At 39.3% G+C, this 13910-nt stretch overlaps 1 protein-coding gene across 1 annotated transcript in view; it reads right to left on the bottom strand.

The window, feature by feature from the left end:
• Positions 1 to 13910, bottom strand: part of ECT2L (epithelial cell transforming 2 like) — a 140311-nt gene that overhangs the window by 54671 nt on the left and 71730 nt on the right. The window contains exons 11-13 of the mRNA XM_053712129.1: positions 10098 to 10283; positions 8541 to 8644; positions 6728 to 6847 (exon numbers count right to left, since the gene is read on the bottom strand). Of these exons, the coding sequence (XP_053568104.1) occupies positions 6728 to 6847; positions 8541 to 8644; positions 10098 to 10283 (410 nt within the window). The remainder of the gene's footprint in view (positions 1 to 6727; positions 6848 to 8540; positions 8645 to 10097; positions 10284 to 13910) is intronic.

Genomic DNA, 13910 nt, shown 5'->3' on the forward strand with positions numbered 1-13910 from the left:
CCAAACCTTCTTGTAGAAAGGATAGAATTTTAGGAATTTTTATCTTGTTCCATGGGAATCCTTTAGATTCACACCAACAGATATATTTTTTCCATATTTTATGGTAAATTTTTCTAGTTACAGGCTTTCTAGCCTGAATCAGAGTATCTATTACAGAATCTGAAAACCCACGCTTTGATAAAATCAAGCGTTCAATCTCCAAGTCGTCAGTTGGAGGGAAACCAGATTCGGATGTTCGAATGGACCCTGAACAAGAAGGTCCTGTCTCAAAGGTAGCTTCCATGGTGGAGCCGATGACATATTCACCAGGTCTGCATACCAAGTCCTGCGTGGCCACGCAGGAGCTATCAAGATCACCGAGGCCCTCTCCTGATTGATCCTGGCTACCAGCCTGGGGATGAGAGGAAACGGTGGGAATACATAAGCTAGGTTGAAGGTCCAAGGTGCTACTAGTGCATCTACTAGGGTCGCCTTGGGATCCCTGGATCTGGACCCGTAGCAAGGAAACCTTGAAGTTCTGACGAGACGCCATCAGATCCATGTCTGGAATGCCCCATAATTGAGTTATTTGGGTAAAGATTTCCGGATGGAGTTCCCACTCCCCCGGATGGAATGTCTGATGACTCAGAAAATCCGCTTCCCAATTTTCCACTCCTGGGATGTGGATCGCAGACAAGTGGCAGGAGTGATCCTCCGCCCATTGAATTATCTTGGTCACTTCTTTCATCGCCAGGGAAGTCCTTGTTCCCCCCTGATGATTGATATATGCAACGGTCGTCATGTTGTCTGACTGAAACCTTATGAATTTGGCCTTTGCTAGTTGAGGCCAAGCTCTGAGAGCATTGAATATCGCTCTCAGTTCCAGAATGTTTATCGGGAGAAGAGACTCTTCCCGAGACCATAGACCCTGAGCTTTCAGGGATTCCCAGACCGCGCCCCAGCCCACTAGGCTGGCGTCGGTCGTGACAATGACCCACTCTGGTCTGCGGAAGCTCATTCCCTGTGACAGATTGTCCAGGGTCAGCCACCAACGGAGTGAATCTCTGGTCTTTTGATCTACTTGAATCGTCGGAGACAAGTCTGTATAATCCCCATTCCACTGTCTGAGCATGCACAGTTGTAATGGTCTTAGATGAATTCGTGCAAAAGGAACTATGTCCATTGTTGCAACCATCAATCCTATTACTTCCATGCACTGCGCTATGGAAGGACGAGGAACAGAATGAAGTACTTGACAAGAGCTTAGAAGTTTTGATTTTCTGACCTCTGTCAGAAAAATCCTCATTTCTAAGGAATCTATTATTGTTCCCAAGAAGGGAACTCTTGTTGACGGGGACAGAGAACTTTTTTCTTTGTTCACCTTCCATCCGTGAGATCTGAGAAAGTCTAGGACGATGTCCGTATGAGCCTTTGCTTTTGACAGGGACGACGCTTGAATCAGGATGTCGTCCAAGTAAGGTACTACTGCAATGCCCCTTGGTCTTAGAACCGCTAGAAGGGACCCTAGTACCTTTGTGAAAATCCTTGGAGCAGTGGCTAATCCAAATGGAAGTGCCACAAACTGGTAATGCTTGTCCAGAAAAGCGAACCTTAGGAACTGATGATGTTCCTTGTGGATAGGAATATGTAGGTACGCATCCTTTAAATCCACGGTAGTCATAAATTGATTTTCCTGGATAGTAGGTAGGATCGTTCGAATAGTTTCCATTTTGAACGATGGTACCCTGAGAAATTTGTTTAGGATCTTTAGATCCAAAATTGGTCTGAATGTTCCCTCTTTTTTGGGAACTATGAACAGATTGGAATAAAATCCCATTCCTTGTTCTCTTATTGGAACTGGATGTATCACTCCCATCTTTAACAGGTCTTCTACACAATGTAAGAATGCCTGTCTCTTTATTTGGTTTGAAGATAATTGAGACCTGTGGAACCTTCCCCTTGGGGGTAGTTCCTTGAATTCCAGGAGATAACCTTGAGAAACTATTTCTAGCGCCCAAGGATCCTGAACATCTCTTGCCCAAGCCTGAGCAAAGAGAGAAAGTCTGCCCCCCACTAGATCCGGTCCCGGATCGGGGGCTATCCCTTCATGCTGTTTTGGTAGCAGTGGTAGGCTTCTTGGCCTGCTTACCCTTGTTCCAGCCTTGCATTGGTTTCCAGGCTGGTTTGGGTTGTGAAGTATTACCCTTTTGCTTAGAGGATACAGAATTAGAGACTGGTCCGTTTCTGCGAAAGGGACGAAAATTAGGCTTATTATTAGCCTTAAAAGATCTATCATGTGGGAGTGCGTGGCCCTTTCCCCCAGTGATGTCTGAAATAATCTCTTTCAAATCAGGTCCAAATAATGTTTTACCTTTGAAAGGAATGTTAAGCAATTTTGTCTTGGAAGACACATCCGCTGACCAAGACTTTAGCCAAAGCACTCTGCGCGCCACGACAGCAAACCCTGAATTTTTCGCCGCTAATCTAGCTAATTGCAAAGCGGCATCTAAAACAAAAGAGTTAGCCAATTTAAGTGCTTGAACTCTGTCCATAACCTCCTCATACGAAGATTCTTTACTGAGCGATTTTTCTAGTTCCTCGAACCAGAAACACGCTGCCATAGTGACAGGAACAATGCATGAAATTGGTTGTAGAAGGTAACCTTGCTGTACAAAAATCTTTTTAAGCAAACCCTCTAATTTCTTATCCATAGGATCTTTGAAAGCACAACTATCTTCGATAGGAATAGTAGTGCGTTTGTTTAGAGTAGAAACCGCCCCCTCGACCTTGGGGACTGTCTGCCATAAGTCCTTTCTGGGGTTGACTATAGGAAATAATTTCTTAAATATAGGTGGGGGGGGACAAAAGGTATGCCGGGCCTTTCCCACTCTTTATTTACTATGTCCGCCACCCGCTTGGGTATAGGAAAAGCGTCGGGGGGCACCGGAACCTCTAGGAACTTGTCCATCTTACATAATTTCTCTGGAATGACCAAAATGTCACAATCATCCAGAGTAGATAACACCTCCTTAAGCAGTGCGCGGAGATGTTCTAATTTAAATTTAAATGTCACAACATCAGGTTCAGCTTGATGAGAAATTTTTCCTGAATCTGAAATTTCTCCATCAGACAAAACCTCCCTCATGGCCCCTTGAGATTGGTGTGAGGGTATGTCAGAACAGTTATCATCAGCGTCCTCTTGCTCTTCAGTGCTTAAAACAGAGCAATCGCGCTTTCTCTGATAAGTAGGCATTTTGGATAAAAGATTTGCTATGGAGTTATCCATTACAGCCGTTAATTGTTGCATGGTAATAAGTATTGGCGCACTAGATGTACTAGGGGCCTCCTGTGTGGGCATAACTGGTGTAGACACAGTAGGGGATGATGTAGTATCATGTTTACTCCCCTCATTTGAGGAATCATCTTGGGCAATATCATTATCTGTTGCATTACTGTCCTTACTTTGTTTGGACACTATGGCACAATTATCACATAAATTTAAATGGGGAGACACATTGGCTTTCATACATATAGAACATAGCTTATCTGATGGTACAGACATGTTAAACAGGCTTAAACTTGTCAACAAAGTACAAAAAACGTTTTAAAATAAAACCGTTACTGTCACTTTAAATTTCAAACTGAAAACACTTTATTACTGAATATGTGAAAAAGTATGAAGGAATTGTTCAAAATTCACCAAAATTTCACCACAGTGTCTTAAAGCATTAAAAGTATTGCACACCAAATTTCAGAGCTTTAACCCTTAAATTAACGGAACCGGAGCCGTTTTTACATTTAACCCCTATACAGTCCCAGAATGAGGCTCTGTCTATTACTAGAAAGGCCCCCATCTGAAAAAGGTGTCCAACACAGTGCCTGCCGTTTTTCTAAACGTTCCCCAAGATTATAATACCAATAATTAGTTAGAATCTGCATAATATGCCTAGTAAAGCAATTGTTTTAGCCCAGAAAAATGTCTACCAGTTTTTAAGCCCTTTTTGAAGCCCTTTATTCTTTTATGTTTAGCTAAGAAAATGGCTTACTGGTCCCCATGAGGGGAAATGACAGCCTTCCAGCATTACATGCTCTTGTTAGAAATATGGCTAGTCATACCTTAAGCAGAAAAGACTGCTAACTGTTTCCCCCAACTGAAGTTACTTCATCTCAACAGTCCTGTGTGGAAACAGCAATCGATTTTAGTTACTGTCTGCTAAAATCATCTTCCTCTTACAAACAGAAATCTTCATCCTTTTCTGTTTCAGAGTAAATAGTACATACCAGCACTATTTTAAAATAACAAACACTTGATAGAAGAATAAAACTACATTTAAACACCAAAAAACTCTTAACCATCTCCGTGGAGATGTTGCCTGTGCAACGGCAAAGAGAATGACTGGGGTGGGCGGAGCCTAGGAGGGATCATGTGACCAGCTTTGCTGGGACTCTTTGCCATTTCCTGTTGGGGAAGAGAATATCCCACAAGTAAGGATGACGCCGTGGACCGGACACACCAATGTTGGAGAAATATATATATATATATATATATATATATATATATATATATATATACACATACACACACATACACACATACATACATCTGATGGTTGTAACACACTCCATAAATTCACAAAGTAAAACATCAAATAATGTGTTAATAATGTGTTTCCAATATTCTGGGTGAATTGAATTTTCAAATGACACATACATATTTAGATATGTGTATGTATGTATGTATGTATGTATGTATGTGTGTATGTGTGTATGAGTGTATGTATCTGTATGTTAAAGCACTTTGCAGCCTTTTTTTCGGACACCCTGAGACCTCATATCTTTAAGCTCCTTATAACGTTTTTATGTAATTTTTTTTTAAGCATTTTTATTTGATGTTGTTATTATGAGTGTAACTGTTATGAACAATGTATTTATGTTTTGTGCAATTTTTTACTGAGCATGTGCAAGAGTTCAAAATGTATATGGATATGAGTCTGTGATAGGCTGATTGCTGTCACATGACACAGGGGGCAGTAAATTTAAGTACATTTTGAAATTTGCTAAAAAATGTATAGTGCTCATTTATAAATTGAGGGCAAGTGCTATGACATTGTCTTTTTATTATGAACTTGTTGAATATGCAATTCTACTGCATTTAATGGTCTTAACATTATCTGATTTTCCATTCTCTTCTTTGTACATATAAAGATACACCAAAACAAAACACAGTGCACCTGTACATACTTGGGGAATATTATACAAATGGAATCACTGAATGTTTAGTAAATCATGACATTGCCCCCCTTAAAGGGACAATTCATTAAAGAATGTATATCATGGATATGAAAGAGCACTTTTCAAAGATTGTTTACAATATTTTTCTTTTTGAATTGAAAATATTGCTATACTACAGTTGTTTTGATTTTTAGTGTATCAGAAAGTGTATGTCTGAGTAAAAATGGAGCCTAAAGACTATGAGTTTGCAGGTACAAATCTCTTTGGGCAAGATTACAAGTAGCGAGTTTTTTTGCGCGCGATGTGGTCTTTTCACAATCAATTTCCATTGTGCAGGTATTACAAGTCTTCGTGCTCGAAGAGCAGTAGTTAACAGTTTTGCGCAACATAAAAGTTTCACGAAACACTTTAAAAATACATAACAAGGTACAGTTACAATCATATTAACACTGTCTAAAAAAAAAATTATTAAAAAAATATTGCATACAAAAGTTATAAGGGCTCAAAGATACGAGATCTCTGTTAGGGGGGAAAAAACTGACGCAGGGATTTTACATTGACATACATACAAATACATAGAGAAACATGGGTTTATATGTATAGAGATATGTTTAACTATGGAAATAATGAAAATATTTTACATTACAATCTTTTGCACATTAAACAATATATAAGATGGATTTTCAAAGCGATATTCGCATATAGAAATATTTATATATATATCGCAATAAATAGATGTATCAGTTCAAATATGATCAAATACATAGAGAAATATTTATTTATAAATAAAAAGAACATATTCCGTTGCGAAAACATTTTCGCAATATTAAATATTCACATTTTCATGTACACTTTGAGGAGTATACATCATGGGCTTTGCGCAACATATTAGGGTTTTTGTGTTTTTTGTTTTTTTTATTGGTCTTCTCCATTGACTGCTATGGGGCATACGCGAACGCGCATGTTTTTCGCAGTTTGCATTACGTGGCTTAACGCACGCACAAAATAAGTTATTTTGAAATTTGTAATAGCTGCGCAAAACCCAAATGCGAAAAAGTCATAATGCGCACAGTGTTTTCACAACCGATTTGCCGTGCGACTTGATCTTGCCCTTTGAATCTTGCTATTTTTCAGGTAAATGCCAGTTTTATTTAATCCACGCCATTAGCTGCTTTAATGAAGTTATAACAAATAATCATTAACCTTGAATTTTTTTTTAACGATAAATAACAGAAAAATGTAGTTTAAAATATAGCATTGCATTGAAGCAGTGTATGGTTTCCATTCATAGTAATGGACACACATTGGTCATAACACAACCTGTTTTACCAACTGCAGTTCTGCTATTCACATACAAAAAGTAAGGCTCCATACATTTTAGTTCTATGAAACCCATTAATGTAATGTTTAAAAATGTCACTACAGTATGCATCAAAATACATTCTGGCCTTGTAAGCTGCTTATATTTGATATACTGATTAACGTTATGGAGCACAGATGCTATCATTTACCTCACCTTTAAAAACGCTGTCAATGAATCATCAAATTTCCCATCAGACAACAGCTGTCTTATAAATTCTTTGTTCTTAGTACATTTTTTCATTAGAAAAACAGACAGAAACTCCAGGGGCTTGTCCTGAAAAACAGACTGTGTGTTTATATTTTACAGAGACACTTTAGACAGGTGGAAAACAACAGGATTATATCAAAGTTATATACTGTATATTGTAAAATAAAACTATGTATTGTCAATGATTCTGTCCACTTGTTTTTCCTTTGTCAATAGTGTGTATCATAATGAAGAAAACTTTAACCAAATGGGATTTATTCAGGATTTCAAATTAAGCTAAGTTTTTGTCACTTATAAAGACATTCAGGGCTAGATCCCATACTTGTCTCTATTGATAACTGCAATTTTGCTGCATTACAAAAGCCTATCCTTAAATGCAATCATATTCATAACAGTAATTAGGTAATCAATGGCCACACAGAGACAGCTTGCAATTAAGAGCAATCACTATTACTTTTTTTATAGGGGCCGCACAACAATAACAGGTGCAATATTTTATGTCTGCTATTTGTTGCAATACCGACACAAATATAAATCCTCTGTTCGTTAGGGATGCCTTAGCATGATATAAAAGTCTTGTCACCAGCTGAAACCCTAAAACTCAATGACGTTAAATAAAAAAAACGATCTTTGGCATTTAGGTAAAAAACGTATTTAATATAGGCGCCAGTGCAGCAAAGGAACATGAAACCCAATATTTTTCTTTCATACGTTTTTAAAGCCCCCAATGCTGTTTTACTAACAAGGAAATCCCTGCTAGTAGACCCAAATGGTCTGCCTGGTATTAAGTTGTCTAACATGTTATATACAACAAATGAACAAGTAATTTAATTTTAAGCTTTTGACTAATTAATGAATGCATACTGTATTTTTTAAAAAATATTCTATATAATTAATCAAATACCTTGACCTCCTATCAGGTATATAGATGACATTGTGCTCACTCCCATGGAGTTATTTATGAGTCAGCACTGACTGGCTAAAATGCAAGTTTGTCAAAAGAACTGAAATAAGGAGGCAGTCTGCAGAGGCTTAGACAAAAGTTAATCACAGAGGTAAAAAGTGTATTAATATAACTGTGTTGGTTATGCAAAACTGGGGAACGGGTAATAAAGGGATTATGTATCTTTTTAAACAATAAAAAAAATCTGGAGTAGACTGTCCCTTTAAGATGCTACATGCCCAAAAGTTTTTTTTGACAGTCTAGAGCAGGTGTCAGAAACCTTGGCACCCCAGATGTTTCGGAACTACATTCCCCCTGATGCTTAGACACTCTTTAGGCTGGCTGAGTATCATGGGAAATGTAGTTCTTAAACATCTGGGGTACCAAGGTTGCTTACACCTGGTTTAGAGGATGGGCAAATGCTCCCTCTAACGTTTATTTTCATTGGCAATATTTTCTACAACTGTATATTTTGGATGTTCTATTTGCTTTAAGTAAAAATATTCAAGACTGTGAAATGAAACATTCAAATGTTGATTCACACAAATGTAAAGTACGAGAGTTAACATTAGAATATTATGTTTAAATGTTTCTAAAATTGAACATCACATTCAAAAGAGCCACATTTGGAATGCAAAAATGCAAACCTGGTGGTGTTAATGAATACAAACCACAACCCAGTAAAGATCATCTAATGATCCAGACTGTTAGTTCTATATGGTTGAAGAATAAAGTTAACTCCTACTCGCTACTTTCTTCATTTTTGCATGGCTTGCAAAGTAATGCTTCTTACAAGTCACCATAATTTATACTCACACATTTTCCTTTGGAGAGCTCCACTAACCCTTCGATTAATGCTTCGGCAACTTCTTGATTGGTCTGGACTTTCGTCATGATCATGGAATCCAACATGAACTGCCCTGCAATATGAATTGCATGATTTGTCAGTAATCATTCCTACACCTAATAAATATTCTAAAACTATCTGTGTGAGAGACTTAAATAATGTGGAAAAAGGTGGAGACAAGAATGACGCCCACATTTTTTGGCGCCAAGTATGACGCCCACATTATTGGCGCCAAGTACAATTTCCGGCGTCAATTAGGGCGCCGGAAATGACAACATTTTGCGCCAAAAAAGTTTGCGCCAAGAATGACGCAATAAATTGAAGCATTTCAGCCCCCGCGAGCCTAACAGCCCGCAGGGAAAAAAGTAAATTGAAAAAAATTTTAAGGTAAGAAAAAATATTTATTCATATACATTATCCCAAAAAATGAAACTGACAGTCTGAATGAAGGAATACTGATTATCCTGAATCATAGCAAATATATGTAAAGTTCTAAATATGTGTTTAAAGTTATAAAGTGCCCAACCATAGCTTAGAGTGTCATAAATAAAATAAGACTTACTTACCCTAAGACACTCATCTACATATAGTAGATAGCCAAACCAGTACTGAAACGAGAATCAGTAAAGGTAATGGTATATAAGAGTATATCGTCGATCTGAAAAGGGAGGTAGGAGAAGAAATCTCTACGACTGATAACAGAGAACCTATGAAATAGATCCCCTAGAGGAAGACCATTGTATTCAAATAGGCAATACTCTTCACATCCCTCTGACATTCACTGCACTCTGAGAGGAAAACCGGGCTCCAGCCTGCTGCGAAGCGCATATCAACGTAGAATCTAGCACAAACTTAATTCACCACCTCCATGGGAGGCAAAGTTTGTAAAACTGAATTGTGGGTGTGGTGAGGGGTGTATTTATAGGCATTTTGAGGTTTGGGAAGCTTTGCCCCTCCTGGTAGGAATGTATATCCCATACGTTACTAGCTTATGGACTCTTGCTAATTACATGAAATAAATATAGACTATTCCTTTAAGAAATTTGGCATGAAGATAGATATTATTGTCCCATAGTTTATTTGTTTTCTTAGTGAGAAAATCAAGCAGTGGTTGTGTTTGTGCCACCAACGCTGATGGTCAGAGTAAGTTTCCGCTCGGAACCAGGAGTTCTCTGCGCTTACTTCTATATTCCATGTAATATTATCAAGGACTAATGTCTAGACTGTCACTAGTATAATATGTCCACTTATAAATAATATTTATGTATTCATTTTTTCCATATAAACCTTGTAAACAGAGTGAATTCACAAAGAACAGTCTGGGTGCTATTATCATTTATTTGTATAGCACCACAAAATTCTGTAGCGCTTTATTTGCTCCAGATTACTGCTAGTTGACTGATCCATGTGCTATATTATATACCCAATCATGGAATTGTATGACATAACTGCAACATTGTTTTGAGAAAATAAATCTTGGAATTCTAGTTGAACCTTAATGCACAGTAGTCATGAGATGATCCTACCTATTATCCTGCCAGCAACAGTCATCTGTAAATCACCAAGATAGCGCTTCATGTTTTTCCTGACCATAAGCAGTGCTTCTTCCATCACATGTGCCATTCTACACCAAGCTTGCACTTTTACCTCGCTGAAGTATATTAGCGGAGGAGATCCGTACCTTTTGGATCCTGTCAGCCATTCACTGAGGACTAATAATCATAGATCATACATACAATACAAATTAAATACATAACTGCAGTAAACACTGATATATAATGTTTCATTAGTAATTTACATAATTGTCACAGGTTTTATAGACTTATTTAAGTAGCACTATTTAAATATATGACAAGACCCTTTATATAAATTAAAGCCAAAGCAGTAGCCATATGTCTGTGTTAACGTAAATGCAAGTTTAAGGGGACAGTAAATGTAAAATGCTGCTTTAAACATAATTGTGTGTTATTTGCACAATTAACTAACTCAATGAGCCTCTTACCTTAACCCTTTGAGTACTAAGCACTTTCCCACCTGGGTGCTAAGATTTTTTAATGTTTTTTTTATTTTTTGAACAATTTATTTTTAAAAACTTTATTTATTATTTTTCAGACCCCCTTACACTGTTGGAAAGGTTAGGCGATTACCTTTCCAATGGTGGGTCTTGGGGGTCTGTAGCTGCTTAGATGCCTGAGATACAGGCTTCTAAGCAGCATGCCTGAACAATAGTTATTACACCTTACCATTTGATCACCAAGGGCGCCCCCTATATTATCCTTCCAAATATAAACATAAGTTGTAAAAACATAATTTATGCTTACCTGATAAATTCCTTTCTTCTGTAGTGTGATCAGTCCACGGGTCATCATTACTTCTGGGATATTACTCCTCCCCAACAGGAAGTGCAAGAGGATTCACCCAGCAGAGCTGCCATATAGCTCCTCCCCTCTACGTCACTCCCAGTCATTCGACCAAGGACCAACAAGAAAGGAGAAGCCAAAGGGTTTAGTGGTGACTGGAGTATAATTTAAAAAATATTTACCTGCCTTAAAAAACAGGGCGGGCCGTGGACTGATCACACTACAGAAGAAAGGAATTTATCAGGTAAGCATAAATTATGTTTTCTTCTGTTAAGTGTGATCAGTCCACGGGTCATCATTACTTCTGGGATACCAATACCAAAGCAAAAGTACACGGATGACGGGAGGGATAGGCAGGCTCTTTATACAGAAGGAACCACTGCCTGAAGGACCTTTCTCCCAAAAATAGCCTCCGAGGAAGCAAAAGTGTCAAATTTGTAAAATTTGGAAAAAGTATGAAGCGAAGACCAAGTTGCAGCCTTGCAAATCTGTTCAACAGAGGCCTCATTCTTAAAGGCCCAAGTGGAAGCCACAGCTCTAGTAGAATGAGCTGTAATTCTTTCAGGAGGCTGCTGTCCAGCAGTCTCATAAGCTAAACGAATTATGCTACGAAGCCAAAAAGAAAGAGAGGTAGCAGAAGCCTTTTGACCTCTCCTCTGACCAGAGTAAACGACAAACAGGGAAGACGTTTGTCGAAATTCCTTAGTTGCCTGTAAGTAAAATTTTAGGGCACGAACTACATCCAGATTGTGCAGAAGTCGTTCCTTCTTCGAAGAAGGATTTGGACACAAAGAAGGAACAACAATCTCTTGATTGATATTCCTGTTAGTGACTACCTTAGGTAAGAACCCAGGTTTAGTACGCAGAACTACCTTATCCGAATGAAAAATCAAATAAGGAGAATCACAATGTAAGGCTGATAACTCAGAGACTCTTCGAGCCGAGGAAATAGCCATTAAAAATAGAACTTTCCAAGATAACAACTTTATATCAATGGAATGAAGGGGTTCAAACGGAACGCCCTGTAAAACGTTAAGAACAAGGTTTAAACTCCATGGCGGAGCAACAGTTTTAAACACAGGCTTAATCCTGGCCAAAGCCTGACAAAAAGCCTGAACGTCTGGAACTTCCGACAGACGTTTGTGCAACAGAATGGACAGAGCTGAGATATGTCCCTTTAATGACCTAGCAGAGAAACCCTTTTCTAAACCTTCTTGTAGAAAAGACAATATCCTAGGAATCCTAACCTTACTCCAAGAGTAACCTTTGGATTCGCACCAATATAGGTATTTACGCCATATCTTATGGTAAATCCTTCTGGTAACAGGCTTCCTAGCCTGTATTAAGGTATCAATAACTGACTCAGAAAACCCACGTTTTGATAAAATCAAGCGTTCAATTTCCAAGCAGTCAGCTTCAGAGAAGTTAGATTTAGATGTTTGAAAGGACCCTGTATCAGAAGGTCCTGTTTCAGAGGTAGAGACCAAGGTGGACAGGATGACATGTCCACCAGGTCTGCATACCAAGTCCTGCGTGGCCATGCAGGTGCTATTAGAATAACTGATGCTCTCTCCTGTTTGATTCTGGCAATCAATCGAGGAAGCATCGGGAAGGGTGGAAACACGTAAGCCATCCTGAAGTCCCAAGGTGCTGTCAAGGCATCTATCAGGACTGCTCCTGGATCCCTGGATCTGGACCCGTAACGAGGAAGCTTGGCGTTCTGTCGAGACGCCATGAGATCTATCTCTGGTTTGCCCCAATGACGAAGTATTTGAGCAAAGACCTCCGGATGAAGTTCCCACTCCCCCGGATGAAAAGTCTGACGACTTAAGAAATCCGCCTCCCAGTTCTCCACTCCCGGGATGTGGATTGCTGACAGGTGGCAAGAGTGAGACTCTGCCCAGCGAATTATCTTTGATACTTCCATCATTGCTAGGGAGCTTCTTGTCCCTCCCTGATGGTTGATGTAAGCTACAGTCGTGATGTTGTCCGACTGAAACCTGATGAACCCCCGAGTTGTCAACTGGGGCCAAGCCAGGAGGGCATTGAGAACTGCTCTCAATTCCAGAATGTTTATTGGTAGGAGACTCTCCTCCTGACTCCATTGTCCCTGAGCCTTCAGAGAATTCCAGACGGCACCCCAACCTAGAAGGCTGGCGTCTGTTGTTACAATTGTCCAGTCTGGCCTGCTGAATGGCATCCCCCTGGACAGATGTGGCCGAGAAAGCCACCATAGAAGAGAATTTCTGGTCTCTTGATCCAGATTCAGAGAAGGGGACAAGTCTGAGTAATCCCCATTCCACTTACTTAGCATGCACAATTGCAGTGGTCTGAGGTGTAAGCGTGCAAAGGGTACTATGTCCATTACCGCTACCATTAAGCCGATTACCTCCATGCATTGAGCCACTGACGGGTGTTGAATGGAATGAAGGGCGTGGCAAGCACTTTGAAGTCTTGTTAACCTGTCTTCTGTCAGGTAAATCTTCATTTCTACAGAATCTATAAGAGTCCCCAGGAAGGGAACTCTTGTGAGTGGAAAGAGAGAACTTTTCTTTTCGTTCACCTTCCATCCATGCGACCTTAGAAATGCCAGTACTAACTCTGTATGAGACTTGGCAGTTTGAAAGCTTGAAGCTTGTATCAGAATGTCGTCTAGGTACGGAGCTACCGAGATTCCTCGCGGTCTTAGTACCGCCAGAAGAGCACCCAGAACCTTTGTGAAGATTCTTGGAGCTGTAGCCAATCCGAATGGAAGAGCTACAAACTGGTAATGCCTGTCTAGGAAGGCAAACCTTAGGTACCGGTAATGATCTTTGTGAATCGGTATGTGAAGGTAAGCATCCTTTAAATCCACTGTGGTCATGTACTGACCCTTTTGGATCATGGGTAAAATTGTCCGAATAGTCTCCATTTTGAACGATGGAACTCTTAGGAATTTGTTTAGGATCTTTAAATCCAGGATTGGTCTGAAAGTTCCCT

This window comes from Bombina bombina, chromosome 4 (genome assembly GCF_027579735.1).
Source record: "Bombina bombina isolate aBomBom1 chromosome 4, aBomBom1.pri, whole genome shotgun sequence".
Lineage (NCBI taxonomy): Eukaryota > Metazoa > Chordata > Amphibia > Anura > Bombinatoridae > Bombina > Bombina bombina.